The following is a 16991-nucleotide window of genomic DNA, read 5'->3' on the forward strand; positions in this document are numbered from 1 at the left end:
CAATGGATAAGATGGACTCTCACCTTAAGCAATGGACCCCTGACAGGTGCTGCAGCTGTAGGAAAGGTACAAGGACCACATGAAATGACCTGGAGAGCCAGAATCAGCTCGTGGGCCCCGTGTTTGACACATGTGCACTAAGGGAACATATATGCACTGCAGTTTGCCACAATGCTAGGAAACGTTCTACTGTCTATTGTGGTGTGCTACATTTAAAAAAAAAAAAAAAACAACTTCTCTTTTTTGCCATTTTGCTGCCTTAATGCAATGCATGTCACCACACAAAAAAGGGTGAGTGCATTAACAATGCACCAGGACACTATTATGTACAGCCCCCCCAGCATATTCTGTCAAATACAGCAAACAGAAAGTACACAATATTTTCTGAACCAAGCACAAAATTATTTTTTAGAGGGATAACAAGTACTTTATGACATCAGTTTCACTTTTCCCCTGTAAATAACCATTTAATGGAAAGGCTGCTGTTTGTCTGCCGAAACATTCTCAGAGAGAGGAAAAAGAGCAGTCATTTTTTTTTGTTTTAATGTGTAAATGTTCACTGCTTGTTCTCTAGTGACTGATTACTGTGCTGACCTAGGATTACTCCTCTGCACCTGCTGCCATGTGTTAAGTGTGGAGTTTAATAAAAGAAGGACGCTCCATGGGGTGTGTCAAGTGGGAAGAGAGAAACTAAACAGATTCTGATTATCCACTTAAAAATGACAGACTTCCCAGGATTATCTCCCCATGATACATTTGCCTTGTTTCTGTGTGTATTTTTAACCATGTGGGCAAGAAAGGTAGCTCCTGCTGGTAAACACAGTACACAATACAGACATTGATTAAAAGGTTTATTCTTCATAATACTGCAGAGTGTATTGGAATGCTCCAAGGCTTACCTGAATTTACATATACAGAAGTACAGTATACCAGCAAAATTTTGCTGCTGCACACATGGGACACACTGCTTATTAACACAGTAGGCTGGCAGAGCTGGCTCAGGGCTAATAGGAGGATCACAATAGTCTTTTATACAGTACACTCTGCAGGTAAAGAGGCAAGACCAAAAAAAAAAAAAAAAAAAAATCCCAACAAAGGAAATACAAAAAGGCACTATATCCCAATGGAATGAAAACAATGACACAAATGATTCATAAATGATTCATTATACATCCAGTTATCCAGTTTCATAGTTCAGTTCCCATAATTTATATCCTATATTGTGTGGCGCAGCAAGTCGGCTATACAGAGGTTTCCTTAGACTCGGCCACTGGCGGATGGAAACTTGTTAACTCCATGTAGGTGATACCTAGGAGATACAAAACAAGCAATAAGTGATTTCATCAATAAAACACTCATATAGACATTCTAAACAACTTCTACATCTGCCATTTTTTTTCAAGGCTTGGCTATGTGATGGCTGGTTATTTGTTAAACTAGTTACACTACTAATATGTATTAAAGGCTATATAAACCCTAATGATGAAAGCTCTTTCACATGGGCAACAAAAAAAAACGACATCTGAGCCCCCCCCCCCCCCCCCCCCGGATTGTAACAATAGAGTGGGACAGGGCTGTACACTTAAAAGAAGGGGACTAAGGACCAACAACTGAAAACGCATAGGCTGGTATTAAAGCTTTGTACAGGTTTGTTAAATAAAGGAATCTCTTTTTGGATGTCACCCTGTGTCCCGACCATCCCTTTCCTTATCTTGAGGCTGTACATACACCGCTCCATGCTGCTTCATGGCTGCAGCATTTTTACCTTGGGCTGCAGAGTTAGGAGGCACTACCTGACAAACTGCACTGAGTTCGATAGGGTTGGATGCACAGTTGTGGCACAGTCCTGTAATATAAAAAAAACAAAAGAAAATAACAGGCGCCAGGAGGCAGCAGTACCCCCTCCTGAACACTTGTGAGCCACTGCTATACAGTGGTTTGCAAAGTGATCCACTACAGAGCACTTATCAGAGGGCAGCAAGCATTAGCGCTAATGTGAAAGAGACCCAACTTCTATTACTTGCTCCCTTTTGGTCTGTTGAATATATTATTGGAACACTTATCTGAAAAGTACAAAAAAGAAAAATACTGATCCTGCCAGAAATCTTATCAGTTGATAACTACCTGTGCTGCAATGTTATCAGATAGGCTTCATGTACAACGTCATTACAGTCACGTGATGCCATCCACAGTATGCCCTGCTCCAACAGGGATTAGGAATGGAAGGTGACCAAGACCGCAATTTGACCATAATGGCGGTTGCCGTGGATTACCCTGCCTCACCAATCATCATCCTTGGACACTACTGACCTGGAGTGAAATAGATACATAGTACCAGTCTAGTACTAATACAGTGGAGGTCACGGAAAATCAAAATTTTTATCTTCAAATGCCACTCACAGGAACAGCTAAGTTGAGCTGCTCCCCCGTCAGTGGCTGCATTGGTGTGCGCTATATGAACTGCCAGAACTGTAATCCACATCCAACAGCGCCTTTCACAGTTTCCTCTTTCCATAACCAGTCTTGGTTATTGCCTGCTTGGCCACAGAAGGCTGTGTTCATACCGTCAGTGAGTGTAGGAATGCACTGAATAACTTGTGCTCACGCAACCAACACACTGCTGAAGGATATATAGTCCAAGAATTGGGAAGCATCATGTTAGTAGACTGGCTATCAACTCTGTAGCAATACAGCTGAATGTATGATATAGGACCATCTCCGCCTGTCTACCCTGTGCTTTTTCCCAATATCTGACCACTCACTGCCAGTTATGATTCAGTGTCTGTGGCCAGTGTGATTCACACACCTGTATTGACCTTATGTTGAACCAAGAGTCCTTAAGAGTCCCTAAGAGAAGGACATTATCTTTATTCATTGATTTACCCTCTTTGGACTCAAACTTGGATTTATGGCCCCGTTACATAAGGATACTATTGTTACCACATGATTCCACAATTATCGATCCTCCGTTAGAAATGAATGCTGCACCACAGCAGCATTGGTTAGGCCAATGAGTGAACCCACTTCCCTGGGGCCATACACCTATTGATTCTCAATAATACTAATCGTGTTCTTTACATCTATCACGTGATAATAATCGCCCAAAAATCCCTACGTGAATGGTGTTTGGCGTCCAAACTTTTTGTTTAATGTATGTCTTCTATTTTCATTTTTCACTTTTGCAGTGTTTTAATTCTTTACCTAGCATTTGTGAAGTTGTAACACCATTGTTTTGACACTGTGCATATTTTTAGCTGGCATTTTTTTATATTAATACATTTTACATTTCTATTAGTCCTGATTATGACCCTCTGTTGCCATAGTAGCCGTTTTCTTCCTGGGTAATTTCTACCAGGGTCCCTCTTTGTATGCCTTATTGGTTTGGCTACGATGACAACACCCGATCGTGGTGAGTGGCCCAAGGGTGACTATAATCGTTACACCTTTGTGGACATAGCTTGATAAGAACCATTATTCTCGTTGTGGGTTTATATTCATGTACACTTGAACTACTTTGTCTGTTGGCCACGAGAAAACGCAAGAAAATGCAGAATCTTGCGGTCAAAACATTGCTATCCTAAATATGATTGGTTGAACCTCCTAACCTCAGCAGCTTTTAAATGATCCTAAAAGCCTATGTGTACATGGATACATAGGCTTATTGAGTTGCGTTTAGGAACTTTGGCAAAAAAAAATTTCAAAAGCTCCTAAACTCAAGTTTAGGAGCTTCTAGTGTACATGGAGCTTTATATTGTTCTGAGGACTTCACCCATCTTTGTTATGGACAAAGGCTAACTTTATTATGGAATTCAGGCTGACTTCCCATTAGTCCTGTCATCCATGTTTTAATACAGTAGGATAAGAGAACATAGGGTGGGCTTACTACTATGCTATATTTTTGTTTTGGGGTTCAGACATGCTTTAATGTATAGCAGGAGAATAACTCATCAAGCAGTCTACTGCATGAGATAGCTTCTAGCAGAGGTAGTGTGTACATTTTCTAAATCTGAACCTAAAGCCATTTTTAGAGACCTACTCTGAAGGAAGTGTGCAGGCTGCCATGGCTGGCCTCTTTTTTGAAAGTGGGCATTTTCTGCAGATCCTAAAATTCTGTTAAGCCAGTTCTCTGATGCAAACACCCTACCAGACAGCACAACAAGTCCAAACTGAAGTAGCAGGGCAGCTCAGTCCAGGATGCAACCTCAGCCTGCTTAATAGAAAAATGGAACAGCAGCACATTAATGAATCAATCTTCTCTTGACTACTGTCAGCCAGTTTCCCTAGAGTACTGGTAACTGCAGGAGAGCTAGACTGTAATGCCACTCCCCAATTCTCAGTGCTACTGTGCAATGTGTATAAATAGTTGTACATGCAATGTACTTTTAGTTTAACAGTTTGCAACTAATTTAAAAACAGACAGACAAACATTGGCTACTCTGGTTTCTTGCTGCATCCTAATATAAATTAGTATGGGCTTCCTCTGAGTTCACTCTCTTTCCAGTCCTATGTGGAAACTTAGACAGTGACTATATCAGGTGTGCCCAACCTGTGGCCCGCAGAACCTTCTGATGTGGCCCACAACCTCCTGCTCTGGGATGGCGGGTCAGCAAGCCCAAAATGCGGATTGCCGATCCCCAGAGAATCTGTGTTGTGAATGGAGCTGGCGGTAGAGGAAGCAAGCGACTGTGGAGCAGAGCCACACAAGTCGATGCTTCCTGTAGAATGCCAAATACCAAATGCACTGCGCCTTGGACTGAAAAAGCTGCCGATACCTGAATGGAAGACTTGTTAAAGGTCAGTACTAAAATCACAGTGTACATATGGGCATATATGTTCTGCAGTGGTTGCCGGGCTGCTTTCAAACTGATCCCCAGGTGCAGCACAGTTCACATGCGTGTCACCTGCACTGTGCCATAAATATGTTATTACCTGCAGCTTTGGTACGCTTTCTGAAAGTGCATCACACCTACACGATATTTCTGAATTCTACGACAGAGTGCAGCTAACTTGCAGGAAAGCCACAGGTGTACTGTACTGCACCCATGTTGCGGGTAAACCACAGGACATCAGTGTAAAAGCAGCCTTAGGCCTCTTTCCATGTTTCAGGTGGCCCCAATTGGACCCTCTATTCACCTCCATGGAGTGGCAGATGTAAAACAGACTTGTCTGTTTACACCCACCTGCCTCCAATCCAATCGAAAAAAAACAAAAAACAAAAAAAAAACAAAGGGATCTGTCCCCTTAAATCTGGGCGGATCGGAGGGCACATTGAGTATGTGTCTGTGTCCATATCTGCTCTGCATATGTCGAGTGGACACAAATGTGTCATCCTCCAGCTCTGCTCGATCTGGTCTGTAACTGGTTATCAAGCTGCTTAAGTGACCCTCTCTTCAAATGGTTGGGCACCCCTGTACAAGCTTTTCACGTACAGGACACACTGGGTCGCCAGTACCTGGAGGAAGTCCATACTTTGTTAAATGTAACCATTGCAGTGCACTTAGAATTTTTTTTACGTTAGGAAACAGCAGAGGGGAGAAACCATATGGTTAAATCTGCTTTAGGTGCAAAACGAGACAAAACAGAATGGAAAGAGAAAACAGCTTGGATATTTCCTTCTACACTCACTCCTCCATTCTTCAAGAGGAAGGTCTAGATTGTCATGTGAATCATCATATGGATCTGCTTCTGCCTCATCGTCGGAATCATGGAACTGCTCAAAGTATGGATGACATAAAGCATCAGTTGCTGTTATTCGCTTATCTGCATCCAACACTAACATCTTTTCCAGCAGGTTGACAGCTAAAGACAGAAACAGGAAGCAGAGATAAACACTAAAGACAAAAATAAACCTTTAGTCTGAATCCACAAATAAAGCTTAGCTATATGGAAGCAAAATGTAAGAAGCATTGAAAATACATGCTAGAAGCTTACTGATTATTACTTTTTTTTCAATGGTTAAAAGCAAGCAAGCATTAAAAAATATAAAGTTACAATTTTCTATTAAAATATTACCTAAAAACATATCAAATTAAGTCACAAAAAAAAGCTTCCATTGCTCTGAACACATCTTATTAATTTGGTTTTAAAAGAAAACCCTGCCATGAGAGAAACAAAGCTCGTCATTGCTGACCTTCAGCTGTCTCTGGATTCTAAATCATTGACCCAAAACAAGTATGCAAATCAGAGTGAAGTCAGAACACCTGATCTGCATACAATTCAAGTTTAACAAGTATTAAGTAATATAGTTAAGCTATCAGAATCCTGGGCAGTTCAAACCAAGCATTCGATGAAAGAAAAATGCATACCCAAAAGTAGGGTTGCACAGATACCAAGCATTTGCACAAATCCATTTACTCCTGCAAATGCTCAGATACTTGACCCGATACCTGCGTCCTTAGCATAGCAGGGGGGCCAGGCAGCCTCACAGATGATCGGTGGGGGCAGTTAGAAGCACCAATCTCCTTGTATACCTTTTAGTAAAGCAGTTGGCAGTTGACAGCTGCTTTTCCACCTCTCCCTCCCGCAGCTTTCAGCTGCTTTATTAAAAATTAAAAAGGTATAAAAATGGAGATTGGTGCTGGTAACAGCCCGCACCGATCGTCCCGACTCTGTGTCCTCCTGGAGCTCCCCCGAGTCTGCTCTGGTCCTTCTCATTGCTCCTCCAGTCCCTCCTGTGCTCCTCCTCCGTGCTCTTCTTGTTCCCCCCTCATCCTGGATGTCAGGATGGAGAGCGGAGGAAGGATCCGGTAAATCGGTCATGTACTGGCTCCTTCCATTAGCCGAATGCACAGAGTCAGTGATCAACGACACTGTCCATTCATACCTGAGAATTGTAAACTGTGGTTATGATGTCTCGGTTTATGAATGAACAGGAGCCTCTGTCTCCTGTCCATTCAGTGCAGCTGAGGCTGCAGAGAAAGGGACTAGGGAATCTGTGTCCTCAGTCCCCTTCCCTATCTATCTCTGAGATGCTAGGGGTCTGATATCAGGACCCCTGATCTCTCACCAAAGCCCCCCAACAGGGCTGATAAATAATGAATTGTAATAAAAAAAAATATTTAAAAAGGTTAAATTGGTAAAAAAAAAAAAAAAAAAACACTGACACCCCCCCCCCCCCCCCCCCCAAGAAAACAGGAATTGCAAAAAATTTTATAAAAATAAACGATTGACAGTCCACGCTTCATCAGTGCCAACCATCTGTGATGCATATTAGTGCCACTGTCACATGACAAAAAAAAAGTAGCAGTAATCGGTATCAACGAGTACTTGACAAAAGTATTGGTATTTGCACTTGGTCTTAAAAAAGTGGTGTCGGTGCAACCCTACCCAATAGATTACCTTCAGTGAAAATACCTTCAGTGAAAATCCAACTTCAAAATGATCAGTAGAGAAATTGGTTCCTGAGGTTACATGCAAAAACGCTCTGCAAAATTTGATCCTGTCCCTCCCACATTGCTATTGGCTTGAGATACACCCACTTTGAATAGTCACTAAAGAGGCTGAAGCAGTGGAATCTTCCTTTATTTTTATTTTTTTATTCTATTTATTGAATTTCATTCAAAAAACTGCACAATACAAAAAGGCAAAGTACAAAAACAGTACTCCTTAAAGAAAAGGGAGCAGAATCCCTGGTCACGCAGGACTACCCAACCCCCCCACTGTGCAAAGGTGTTCAGGACAATAATACATAAACGAATTCAAATTCCCAATAGGCTAGCCCACCTTCAGCATAGCCATTACAGCTTTGTTGTTGAAGGCCTATACAAAAGCCTATGTACAAAATAGAGAACTGAAAGTCAGTTCATGTGCAAACTCTTCACTAAATAGACAACCAACTCCATCCATGCCACACACAACCCTACCAATGGGACTAGAGTCATCCATCTTTAAAGTGGTTCTAAAGCCTAAAATCTTTTTACCTTCATGCACTCTATGCATTGGGTAAAAAAACCTGTGCAGCAGAATGCTCCCATGTCCCCCCCTTAAACTTACTTGAGCCCATTCACGATCCAGCACTGTGCATCAGAGCTGAGGCTCTCTAGGCTCTGTCCCTCCTCTGTAGGCAAATTGATAGGATCGGGAGGCATTGGCTCCCACTGCGGTCAATCAGATGCTGTGATGAGAAGCGGGGCTGAGCTGCCTGGTCTGTGTCAATAGATACAGAAAAAGTGGTTCAGCAGCAAGCCCGCACGAGTGCCTCCATTAGAGGTGGCTTCCTATGGGGCACTCACCTAAGATGAGTATTCAGGAGCGCTGGGCCCTAGAAGAGGAGGATCCGGGCTCCTCTCTGCAAAATCATTGCAGAGAGCAGGCAAGTATAACATGTTTATCATTTTACTTAAAAAATAAAAAATGAACCTTTAATGTCCCTTTAAACAGGAAAATTCAAGATTTGCATATAGCTTCAGCTGTCTATTTCGTGGACCTACTTCTCTTTTGTCATGTGATTTTGAAATGTAAATTTAGCTCATGCAGTCAGTGAGCATTGCACTAGTCTGATTAATTTACTTTCAAATCAAAAAGTCAGTATGACAGCCAGAAAAATAGCATTTTCAGAATGATAGATTAGCAATGACAGCTTACATACTTCTTTTATGACAGGTGTTCTTTAAACCTAAACCACAACTGGTTTGCAGAACCGCGTATAGGAGTTTTCGTAACGCTGCTATCAGTACACAAAAAAGTAACTTATTTTACTGTTCCTCTAATTCTTTCCCATCCCACAATGATAAATTAGCATATTATAGCTATACTGGGGCATAGTTTTTATGTACATATTTATTTACTAATAAATTTATGTTGTAATTACAACTTGCTACCTCTTCATTTACGTCCATCATACAAATGAAAAAGCATCTGCCTTGATATAACAATATTTGATTTGAACACTGTTAACCCCTTCACTGCCAGTCACATTTACACAGTAATCCATGCATTTTTAATCGCACTGATCGCTGTATAAATGTGAATGGTCCCAAAATAGTGCCAAAAGTGTCCGATATGGCTGCCAATGTTGCAGTCATAATAAAAATCACTGATTACCGCCATTACTAGTAAAACTTTTTTTTGAATAAAAATGCCATATAACTATCACCTATTTTGTAGACGCTATAACTGTAGCGCAAACCAATTAAACGCTTATTGTGATTTTTTTTTTTAACCAAGAATATGTCGAGGAAAACGTATCGGCCTTAACTGAGGGAAAAAAAATGTTTTTTTAATATAATTTTTTTGTGGATATTTATAACAAAAAGTAAAAAATGTGTTTTTTTTCCAAAATTTTCATTTTTTTTTTTGTTTATAGTGCAAAAAATTAAAATCAGAGGTGATATCACCAAAAGAAATCTCTATTTGTGGGAAAAAAAATGTCAATTGTTTGGGAGCCACGTCGCACGACCGCGCAATTGTCATTTAAAGCGATGCAGTGCCGAATTGCAAAAAGTGCTCTGGTCTTTGGCCAGCCAAATACTCCGGGGCTGAAGTGGTTAAATAAGAGCAGCACATTAGAAAAATATCCCCAATACTGCTTTGACTTATCATACACTTTAGGGTCGTACACATGGGCCAAATATCAGGCAGCATAGGCCAGTTAAATAGAAACCAACTGACATTTTGCCCATGTGTACTGCAGCCAGTCTGACAGAAGCTGGGCGAACTTCTGATTTCTGTTGAAGGGGCATGACCTAAAGGTCTGCTGTTTTCCATCTGATCAGGACTCTTAGCCAATGGCTGAGAGTGCTGACAAGTGTGTTATTGGGGGGTGGGGCGTCTCCCTGTCAGAACACAATAGCTCAACGGGGCACTTGCTGTACTAACATACATTGGATAGTTAGTACAGCAGAAGGGTTTCCAACTGTCAGTATTTTTACTGGCAGCCAGACAAAAATGGGCACTTCTCCTGCCAGTAAATGCCAGCGACAGGAAAGGGTTGCCAGTATAATATATGGCTATGATGCCGAGACCATCTGAGTGCATGCTACAATGTTTTCGGGCAGCGCCGATGAGAGGCTTTGTCTAGGGGAGACAGCGTCCGAGTGTGTTGTGTGATGTAATAGTGCAGGGAGCTGACTGAAGCTGCCAGGGCCTGGTGTGTGGGTCTGCGTGATGGGAGCGTCAGTGCTGTTTGGACTGAAGGGACCACCTGACGTGGAGAGAGATTGTCACTGACTCAGGATGGGACAGGTCGTGCTGGTGAGGTGTCATTATCTGTGCATTTGCACACAGAGTCAGCGTTGTTAATGTGCGCCTACACATTGTAATGTCTTGCCCTTCCGAGTCCTGTCCCTGAGCTACTTACTAAATCGAAAATAAAGGGAATTGTTTTTTTCCTTAATATCTACCTTAAATCACATGTCTATTTGCATAGTGTACCCTAAATACTGAAATATGCAATTAAAACGGCAATTTGATAACTTTTGGAAATGCCAGTAAACTTCAATCTGGTCAGTTGTCAATAACCTGAATCGGATGTGAGTAAAGTCTATATTAACCACAGATCCCCTTTTATGTGCAACTATATGAACCTCAAGTGTGATAAAGAAAACGTTACTGCAAAAACCACGTCATTGGATATTGTAGGCTAAAGCCTCATTCACAGTATACACATTTTTGCGCTTTAACGTATGGAAAAAAAAAAATTGGGATCCCGAACATCCAGAGATATACAGTACAATGTTCATATTCACACCTCTGTAGGACACCAAGGAGTATTGGACAATAGACTTTCATGTTAAATGTTTATATTGTGAATATAGCAGTATAATAATTGGAAGCATTATTCTACAGAATCATGAAAACAACAGAGTGTTAGTCAAGGTCATTCCACATTATATCACATAAATTTTCAAAAAAACACCTCATTAGACTATCATTAAACTATAAAATATATTAATGCTCATCTCCATCAAAAACATTTTCTTTGAGTTTTGAATAGTATAAAGAATGGTGAAAAAGTGTTTAAATTTCTGTAACCATCCCCAATGGAGATATTTTACTGTACTTTGTCCTGCTGACAAAAAAAATAAAAAAATCAAAAAAAATCAGAGGGGCAGGGAATGATAGAAAAATGTATTCAATAGGCACAAAGAAAGCAACAAAAGCACTTCCTCTGTAACCTTCTAGTGTGGAAGGCTCAAAACCTCACTGAGGTTTTTACTGCTATCTGTACCTTACTGTTCTGACCCTCTTCTTCCTCAGTTTTTGTTTCGGTGACATCAGGACAAGGAATTGTGGGGAAATCTCCCCTATGGAGTTATAGATAGCAATAAATCCTGACAAAGTTCTAACCCTTATCTACTCTACTCAAAACTATAAACAAAAAGTTCCAGTCCAAACTTTTTCTCCAGGCTTGTAATAGGGAGAGGCAAGAACCTCTGCCAGGTTATATTGCAACTCAAGCAATATTCACCTTCAGTCTGAAGCTGTCCCCCGCAGTACTTCTGTTTCACCACAAGATCTTGGTCTTCTGGGTTGAAAGACGCTTAAGCTTCTTTCAACTCAGAACACTGAGGACATCTTGTGGCGAAATAATAGTACTGCAGCGCACAGCTCTGGATTAAAAGGGATATACTGTAGAATGCAAACCGAACTGCTTTATTTTAGTCCTGCAGAATAAAATGGTGTTTTTTGCAATTTTTTTTTGTCAAAAGATATTTCAGCAGCCATTTTAAAAATGGAAATTCTTAGGAAGAAAAATACACTTAAGCCCCTGTTCACATATATGCCAACTGTATGCATTTTGAACCACATCCAGTTTGCATGACATGTGAACCTGCAGCCTTTCCTATGGACCTGGTTCACCTATGTGCGGGCTGGCCGCAGCGAGTTTTCAAAGAGAGTCCGGGACAGTTTTGAGCCTGGTTCACTAAACTGCAACTCAATTTCTAACATTTGTATCATGTATTTTTTTTCTTGATTTTTTGGTTGATATTCTGGCTCTATCATTTAAAAACACACCTATGATAAAAACAATAGACCCTTCCTTTCTTTGTAAGTGGACAAACGTACAAAATCTGCAAAGGATCAAATTATTTTCCCCACTGCATGTCAACCCAGGTTTAATGAATTTTAGTGCACACAAACACAATCTAGAAAAAAAATTTTTGGTTCAATTTAAAGATGATGCTGCACTCAGTAGATACCGCTAACATGTCATGCATTAAAATGTCGCTTGTCCGTGGATTGGCAATAAACTACGGTAAATTAAATTATCCATAGGTGACAATTTAAAAGCCTTTACAGGCTATCAGTTTAGAGTTACAGAGGAGATCTGGTGCTTTAAAAATTTTTTTTCCATTTTATCATTTAATTTTTCTTAGCAGCTTTATAACGTATGAATAGCATTGCTTGTGATAGCATGGGCTGTGAGAGGTCCTTTTTACAGAAAGCTATGCTCCAAAGCAGCCAATCACACCAATATCGGTTTAATTGGCTGTTTTACTAGCCGGTAAGGGCTGGTAAACAATAGATCAAAACTTCTTACTTCTGGCTTCATACAACAGACGCAATTGGGGAACACAAGTTCCTCCTTCATCTCTATGGTAAGCCAGCATGACTGTTGGTAGGTTAGGGGTCCAGGTGGCATGGGAGTGCCTGGAAATGGCAGCTTGCAGCGGCGGGGTTTCACATTGGGAAGAGGTGTGCACATTGGTAGATTTCCCATCTAATCTTGTCGGGTGAAATCTGCAAAATGTTAGATTTCGCCTCACTTTCTGTTCAGTTGATAATAATTGACAGAAGACACAGACTGCAAAAATAAAAAAAAATTGGCCAGATCTAATGCTTCACCACACAATTCAAAACTATAAAAATATGTTATGACTGGAGTCTTACTTAAAGTATTTCTAGGCTTAATTATAGGAAGTCCAGAACCCAGTACCACATCTTATCATGCATAGCAGCCACCTTTAATTGCCTTAAAACTAGACTACTATTTCAGACCCCTCTAAAAAATGAACACAACAGGATCACCTTATTTTTCATTCTGGACTTGTGCCATTATGGCAGACTAACCAAATTCAATATTATAAAAGAGAGAGACTTATAAATCCCATTGAATCTAATTTGACACCCAAATATCAGATTTTACAGGGGGAAGAATTTCAGGCTAAATCAGACAGTAAAATGTAGGTGAATGCTACCATCTTGTTGCACAAAAGGGTCTGAAATAGGGGTCCACTTCTAGCTATAAAAACGTATCAAACATATTTTAAATGCCATTTTTAGCTTCCAGCCAATGATACTTTAAAATGTCCTTATAAACAAAAATAAATGCACAATAAAAAGTGTTACCAAGAGGGTTTGCGTATCTCAACAATAACCCAAAGTCTTTCTTCTGCACCTTTGGGAGACTCTTGATATAATTTTTAGCCTGGAACAGAACAAGCATTTAACTATTTAAGCTGTGCTTAATAGTCAATTTCTTGTAAGTATAACATTCAAATTCATTCTTTATGAACAAAAACACAATGAATTAAGTAGAAATATGCACAAAATCTGATTATTATATATGAACACACATATGTACTGTTATTTATGGCCATTTGTGCTGGTGAGAAAATATATTTAAAAGGTTGTACTTACATCAGGACTCTGAAGCTTCTGGACAAAGTCCTGGGTGGGTGTTCCAGTAATTTTCATTATTTCTGTGAGCTGATCCAGATCTTATACTTGGGTTAAGGATCATAAGACTGCAGACGATTACAAGTCTATATTCTCAATGAACGCTTCAACCTGAGCCTTGCAAGATAAAATAAAAATGAAAAAATTATATATATATATATATATATATATATATATATATATATATATATATATATATATATATATATATATATATATATATATATATATATATATATATATATATATATATATATATATATATATATATATATCTCCGTTGTGGTTTTATTTATATCCCAGATGAGAGTTTTCCTAATCGTACATCACAGGACACAGGAGTGCAAGTTCCTAGACTGTAGGGTTATGCTCCACCTCCAGGTGAATGGACCCCAACATACAGCCTTGTATTACCCCTCCCACTGCCAGCATTGCCTACGTTTGTTTGCTAGTGTCTGTAGGGGATTGACCCGTGTCCATTTGCAGAGAGAATCCCTTCTGCTTTGACGCATGGATTTCTACTTGAACTGCCTTTCTCTGTTAAGCCTCTGTGTTTAATAGTTGTGGCAGTTTCCTGGAACAGTCCCATACAGAGGTTTATATCCTAAAAAAGACATCACTTCTGAAGAGAAAGATCCTCCATGCCTGCCAAGCCCACAAGTGAGCACAACGAACACAATCCTGAGCAAGAGCTACAATAAGGCTCTCAGTTTCTCAACAACTCCTTCAGGAACTCTGTCCTCAGGGACTGGCATGTCCCAAGGGCAGAATTGTCAGCCGTTTTTTCCACTGTGTTGGAACAGCTAGCAGATATCTGTAAGGATCTTTGGAGAGACGACTGTAAGAAGTCTAGGACTCTTTCCCCACTGGAACAACATTGTGACTTCCCCCATCACCCTTTGTCAGGATACTGGGGAAGCATGTGGAGAATTGATGGTCCAAATAAAAAAGGGACAAGGAAGACAAGTCCACTTAAGAGGGCATCAGGCCTCTAATAGATCTTTCTTTCACTGGTCCACAGTAAAATTTTCTTACAAAAGGTGGTCTGTAAGAACTTTAAACTGTCTCTACCAGAATCTTCAGGGTCTAAGGTATCAGGGCAGTGGTAGCCCATCTATTAAGGCCCCCCTATCTACAATCAGGGTGACAGACGCATGGATTGCAATTGGGGTTTTATTTTTTTTAAGCGGGTGATTAGAGCCAGAGGCTCCAATAGGCTTAATTTATGTGACAATAGTGAATGAACATTCGCCATTGTCACACCGATTCTCCTCCTCGCCAATCAGGAAGTGGGTCCTGAGACCAGTTTCCTGATTGACTGAAAGGAGAAGCGATCCTGTTGGCCTAGGAGGAGGGAGGAGACGCGCGGCTGCCATGATATCGAGGACTGACTGACCCACCAAGTCAGATCCTCCGGCCCCCCCATGCTGGGTGCTGTCAGCGCCTCCTGTGGCTGCCAGATTGGCTGCAGAAGAGGGGAGAACACACCTATAGGGAGGGAAGGGGTAGGTAGCAGAGGGCAGCAGTGATGTCTCTGTGCCTAAATGCACACCATTCTCCATGGATTGCCCCTGTGTCAGCGCACACACCTCTCTGATATCAATCTCCCCTGCTGCCAACCTCATCATGCTGGCATCCCTGGGCATGGTCCATCCGGTGATAGCAGCACACAGTAAGAGAGCCAGTGACCGGTGGGCGGGGTGGGTTTTGGGGTAGTGGAGGGCTGGAGTGATGAGGGGTCCATGGTCAGGTCTGTCTGCCGCCCTCCTCCCTGACCCATGGAGCATCAGCCACCTCTGTATCAGGGTTGGGGTCTTGGAGCACACCCAAACCAACCAAGTCGCTTCTGTTGCATCCTCATAATGAAGAGGATCTGTACAAGGATTGGGCCCAGCCAGACAAGGTAAGCGGTTCGCACAACAATCCCTGATGGAAGACCGTTTCTGCAAAGTGGGTAGCCCTGTAGTGGACCCTTTGGTGTCTTACCACAATAACACTCTTATTGTAGATTTAGACATGTGTCTAAATCTCCCTTGCCTCTGAAGCTTGTACGGTGTTTGAATTGTGCTGCAGGAGGCTACTGATAGGCGGTGTGACGCCGCCTCAGTGCCCGTTTTAACCAAATTTTTTCCGACAAATGCACAGCATGTTTATTGTATTGTGTCCTGTGATGTACTTCAAGAAAGGGATTTACAGATAAGTAAAAACCCTGTTATTACACACAGTAAAATCCCTTAAAGTACATCATAGGACACAGGTCCTTCCACTCTGGTTTCACCCTGATAATGCTTGCTGACAAAAAGGCAATACTAGGAGTCAGAGGGGTTATGCTGGGGAGTGTGAACCTTTGCCATTTGCCACTGTCCAAACACCTGGAGCTGTAGGACTCAACTGTCAGAGTTAATGCTCCTGTGATGTACTCAAAGAAAAGGATTTAAAAAAAAAAGAGAAGTAAAAAAATCCCATTATTCACTCTCAGGTTTGTCTAATTATTACAGCTGGATTTGGGACTGAATAAGTGGATTCCCACTTATGCATGAATGTTAGGGACCTAAGATTGTAGCCATGAGGGTAGGGACTGATGTGAATGTACAATGCATATGTAAAGCGCTGTGTAAATTGACGGTGCAATATAAAAACTACCTGTAATAATAATAATAATAATAATTCCCATCATCATACAAGAATACAGCTTCTGTAGGTTGCTATACATACACTGATTTTAAAACAGCTTGAGCGCTGCTTAAGACTTTATTATCAAGTAAAGACATTTATCAAGTTGCTGGGAAATCTGCACAATGAAGGCTAATCAAGATAAACTGAAAGGAAAGTGTTAATGAACAGCAAGACACATTAGGATGGGTTTCAGTAAATTTAGGGATGGGCAGATGTAATTATGCCCACAGACTTTAGGGGGACATCTTCATCTTCTCTTTTACGGTTACTTTATGGCTCCACTCCTGGGTAAAAATCCTTCTACTAACCCGATCCTGCTAAGCTTTTTGGTTCCCTTCCCGTGTGAAGCCAGGTACCTTCCCCATCAAAGTCACACATCACTGCCATTTATGGTTAAGGTAAGAGCTATACCAGCACTTTAAATGACCCCAAGACCACAGGTCCCCATGACCCCCCCGTCAGTCCTTGCTTTAATCCTAAGAGGACCCAATTGCTGGCAATTCAATCAAAACTGTCTACATCATGCAGGCAGTGATGTGGGCACTCAAAGAAGGACCCGTGCAGCAGGAAGTAAACAAGCTAGAGTCACGTAGCTGCAGCTACAGGTAAGTATAAAGAATGAGTTTTTTTTTTGGACAGCAGTTAGAGGGTGTTGAGCAGGAAGGGTGGAAAGGGGGATCATTTTATCCCAGCGC

General features: G+C 41.1%; 1 protein-coding gene across 2 annotated transcripts in view; it reads right to left on the reverse strand.

The window, feature by feature from the left end:
• Positions 1-838: 838 nt before the first annotated feature.
• Positions 839-16991, reverse strand: part of MAPK12 (mitogen-activated protein kinase 12) — a 143120-nt gene continuing 126967 nt past the window's right edge. For both annotated transcript variants that reach the window (XM_077471066.1, XM_077471067.1), the window contains 4 exons: positions 13582-13661; positions 13291-13369; positions 5626-5799; positions 839-1309 (listed from right to left, as the gene is read on the reverse strand). In XM_077471066.1, coding sequence (XP_077327192.1) covers positions 1242-1309; positions 5626-5799; positions 13291-13369; positions 13582-13661 — 401 coding nt within the window. In that variant the 3' untranslated portion in view covers positions 839-1241. The remainder of the gene's footprint in view (positions 1310-5625; positions 5800-13290; positions 13370-13581; positions 13662-16991) is intronic.

The sequence above is a fragment of the Lithobates pipiens genome, unplaced genomic scaffold (assembly GCF_037356315.1).
Source record: "Lithobates pipiens isolate NorthernLeopardFrog02 unplaced genomic scaffold, aLitPip1_a1.2 Scaffold_8, whole genome shotgun sequence".
Classification (NCBI taxonomy): Eukaryota; Metazoa; Chordata; class Amphibia; order Anura; family Ranidae; genus Lithobates; species Lithobates pipiens.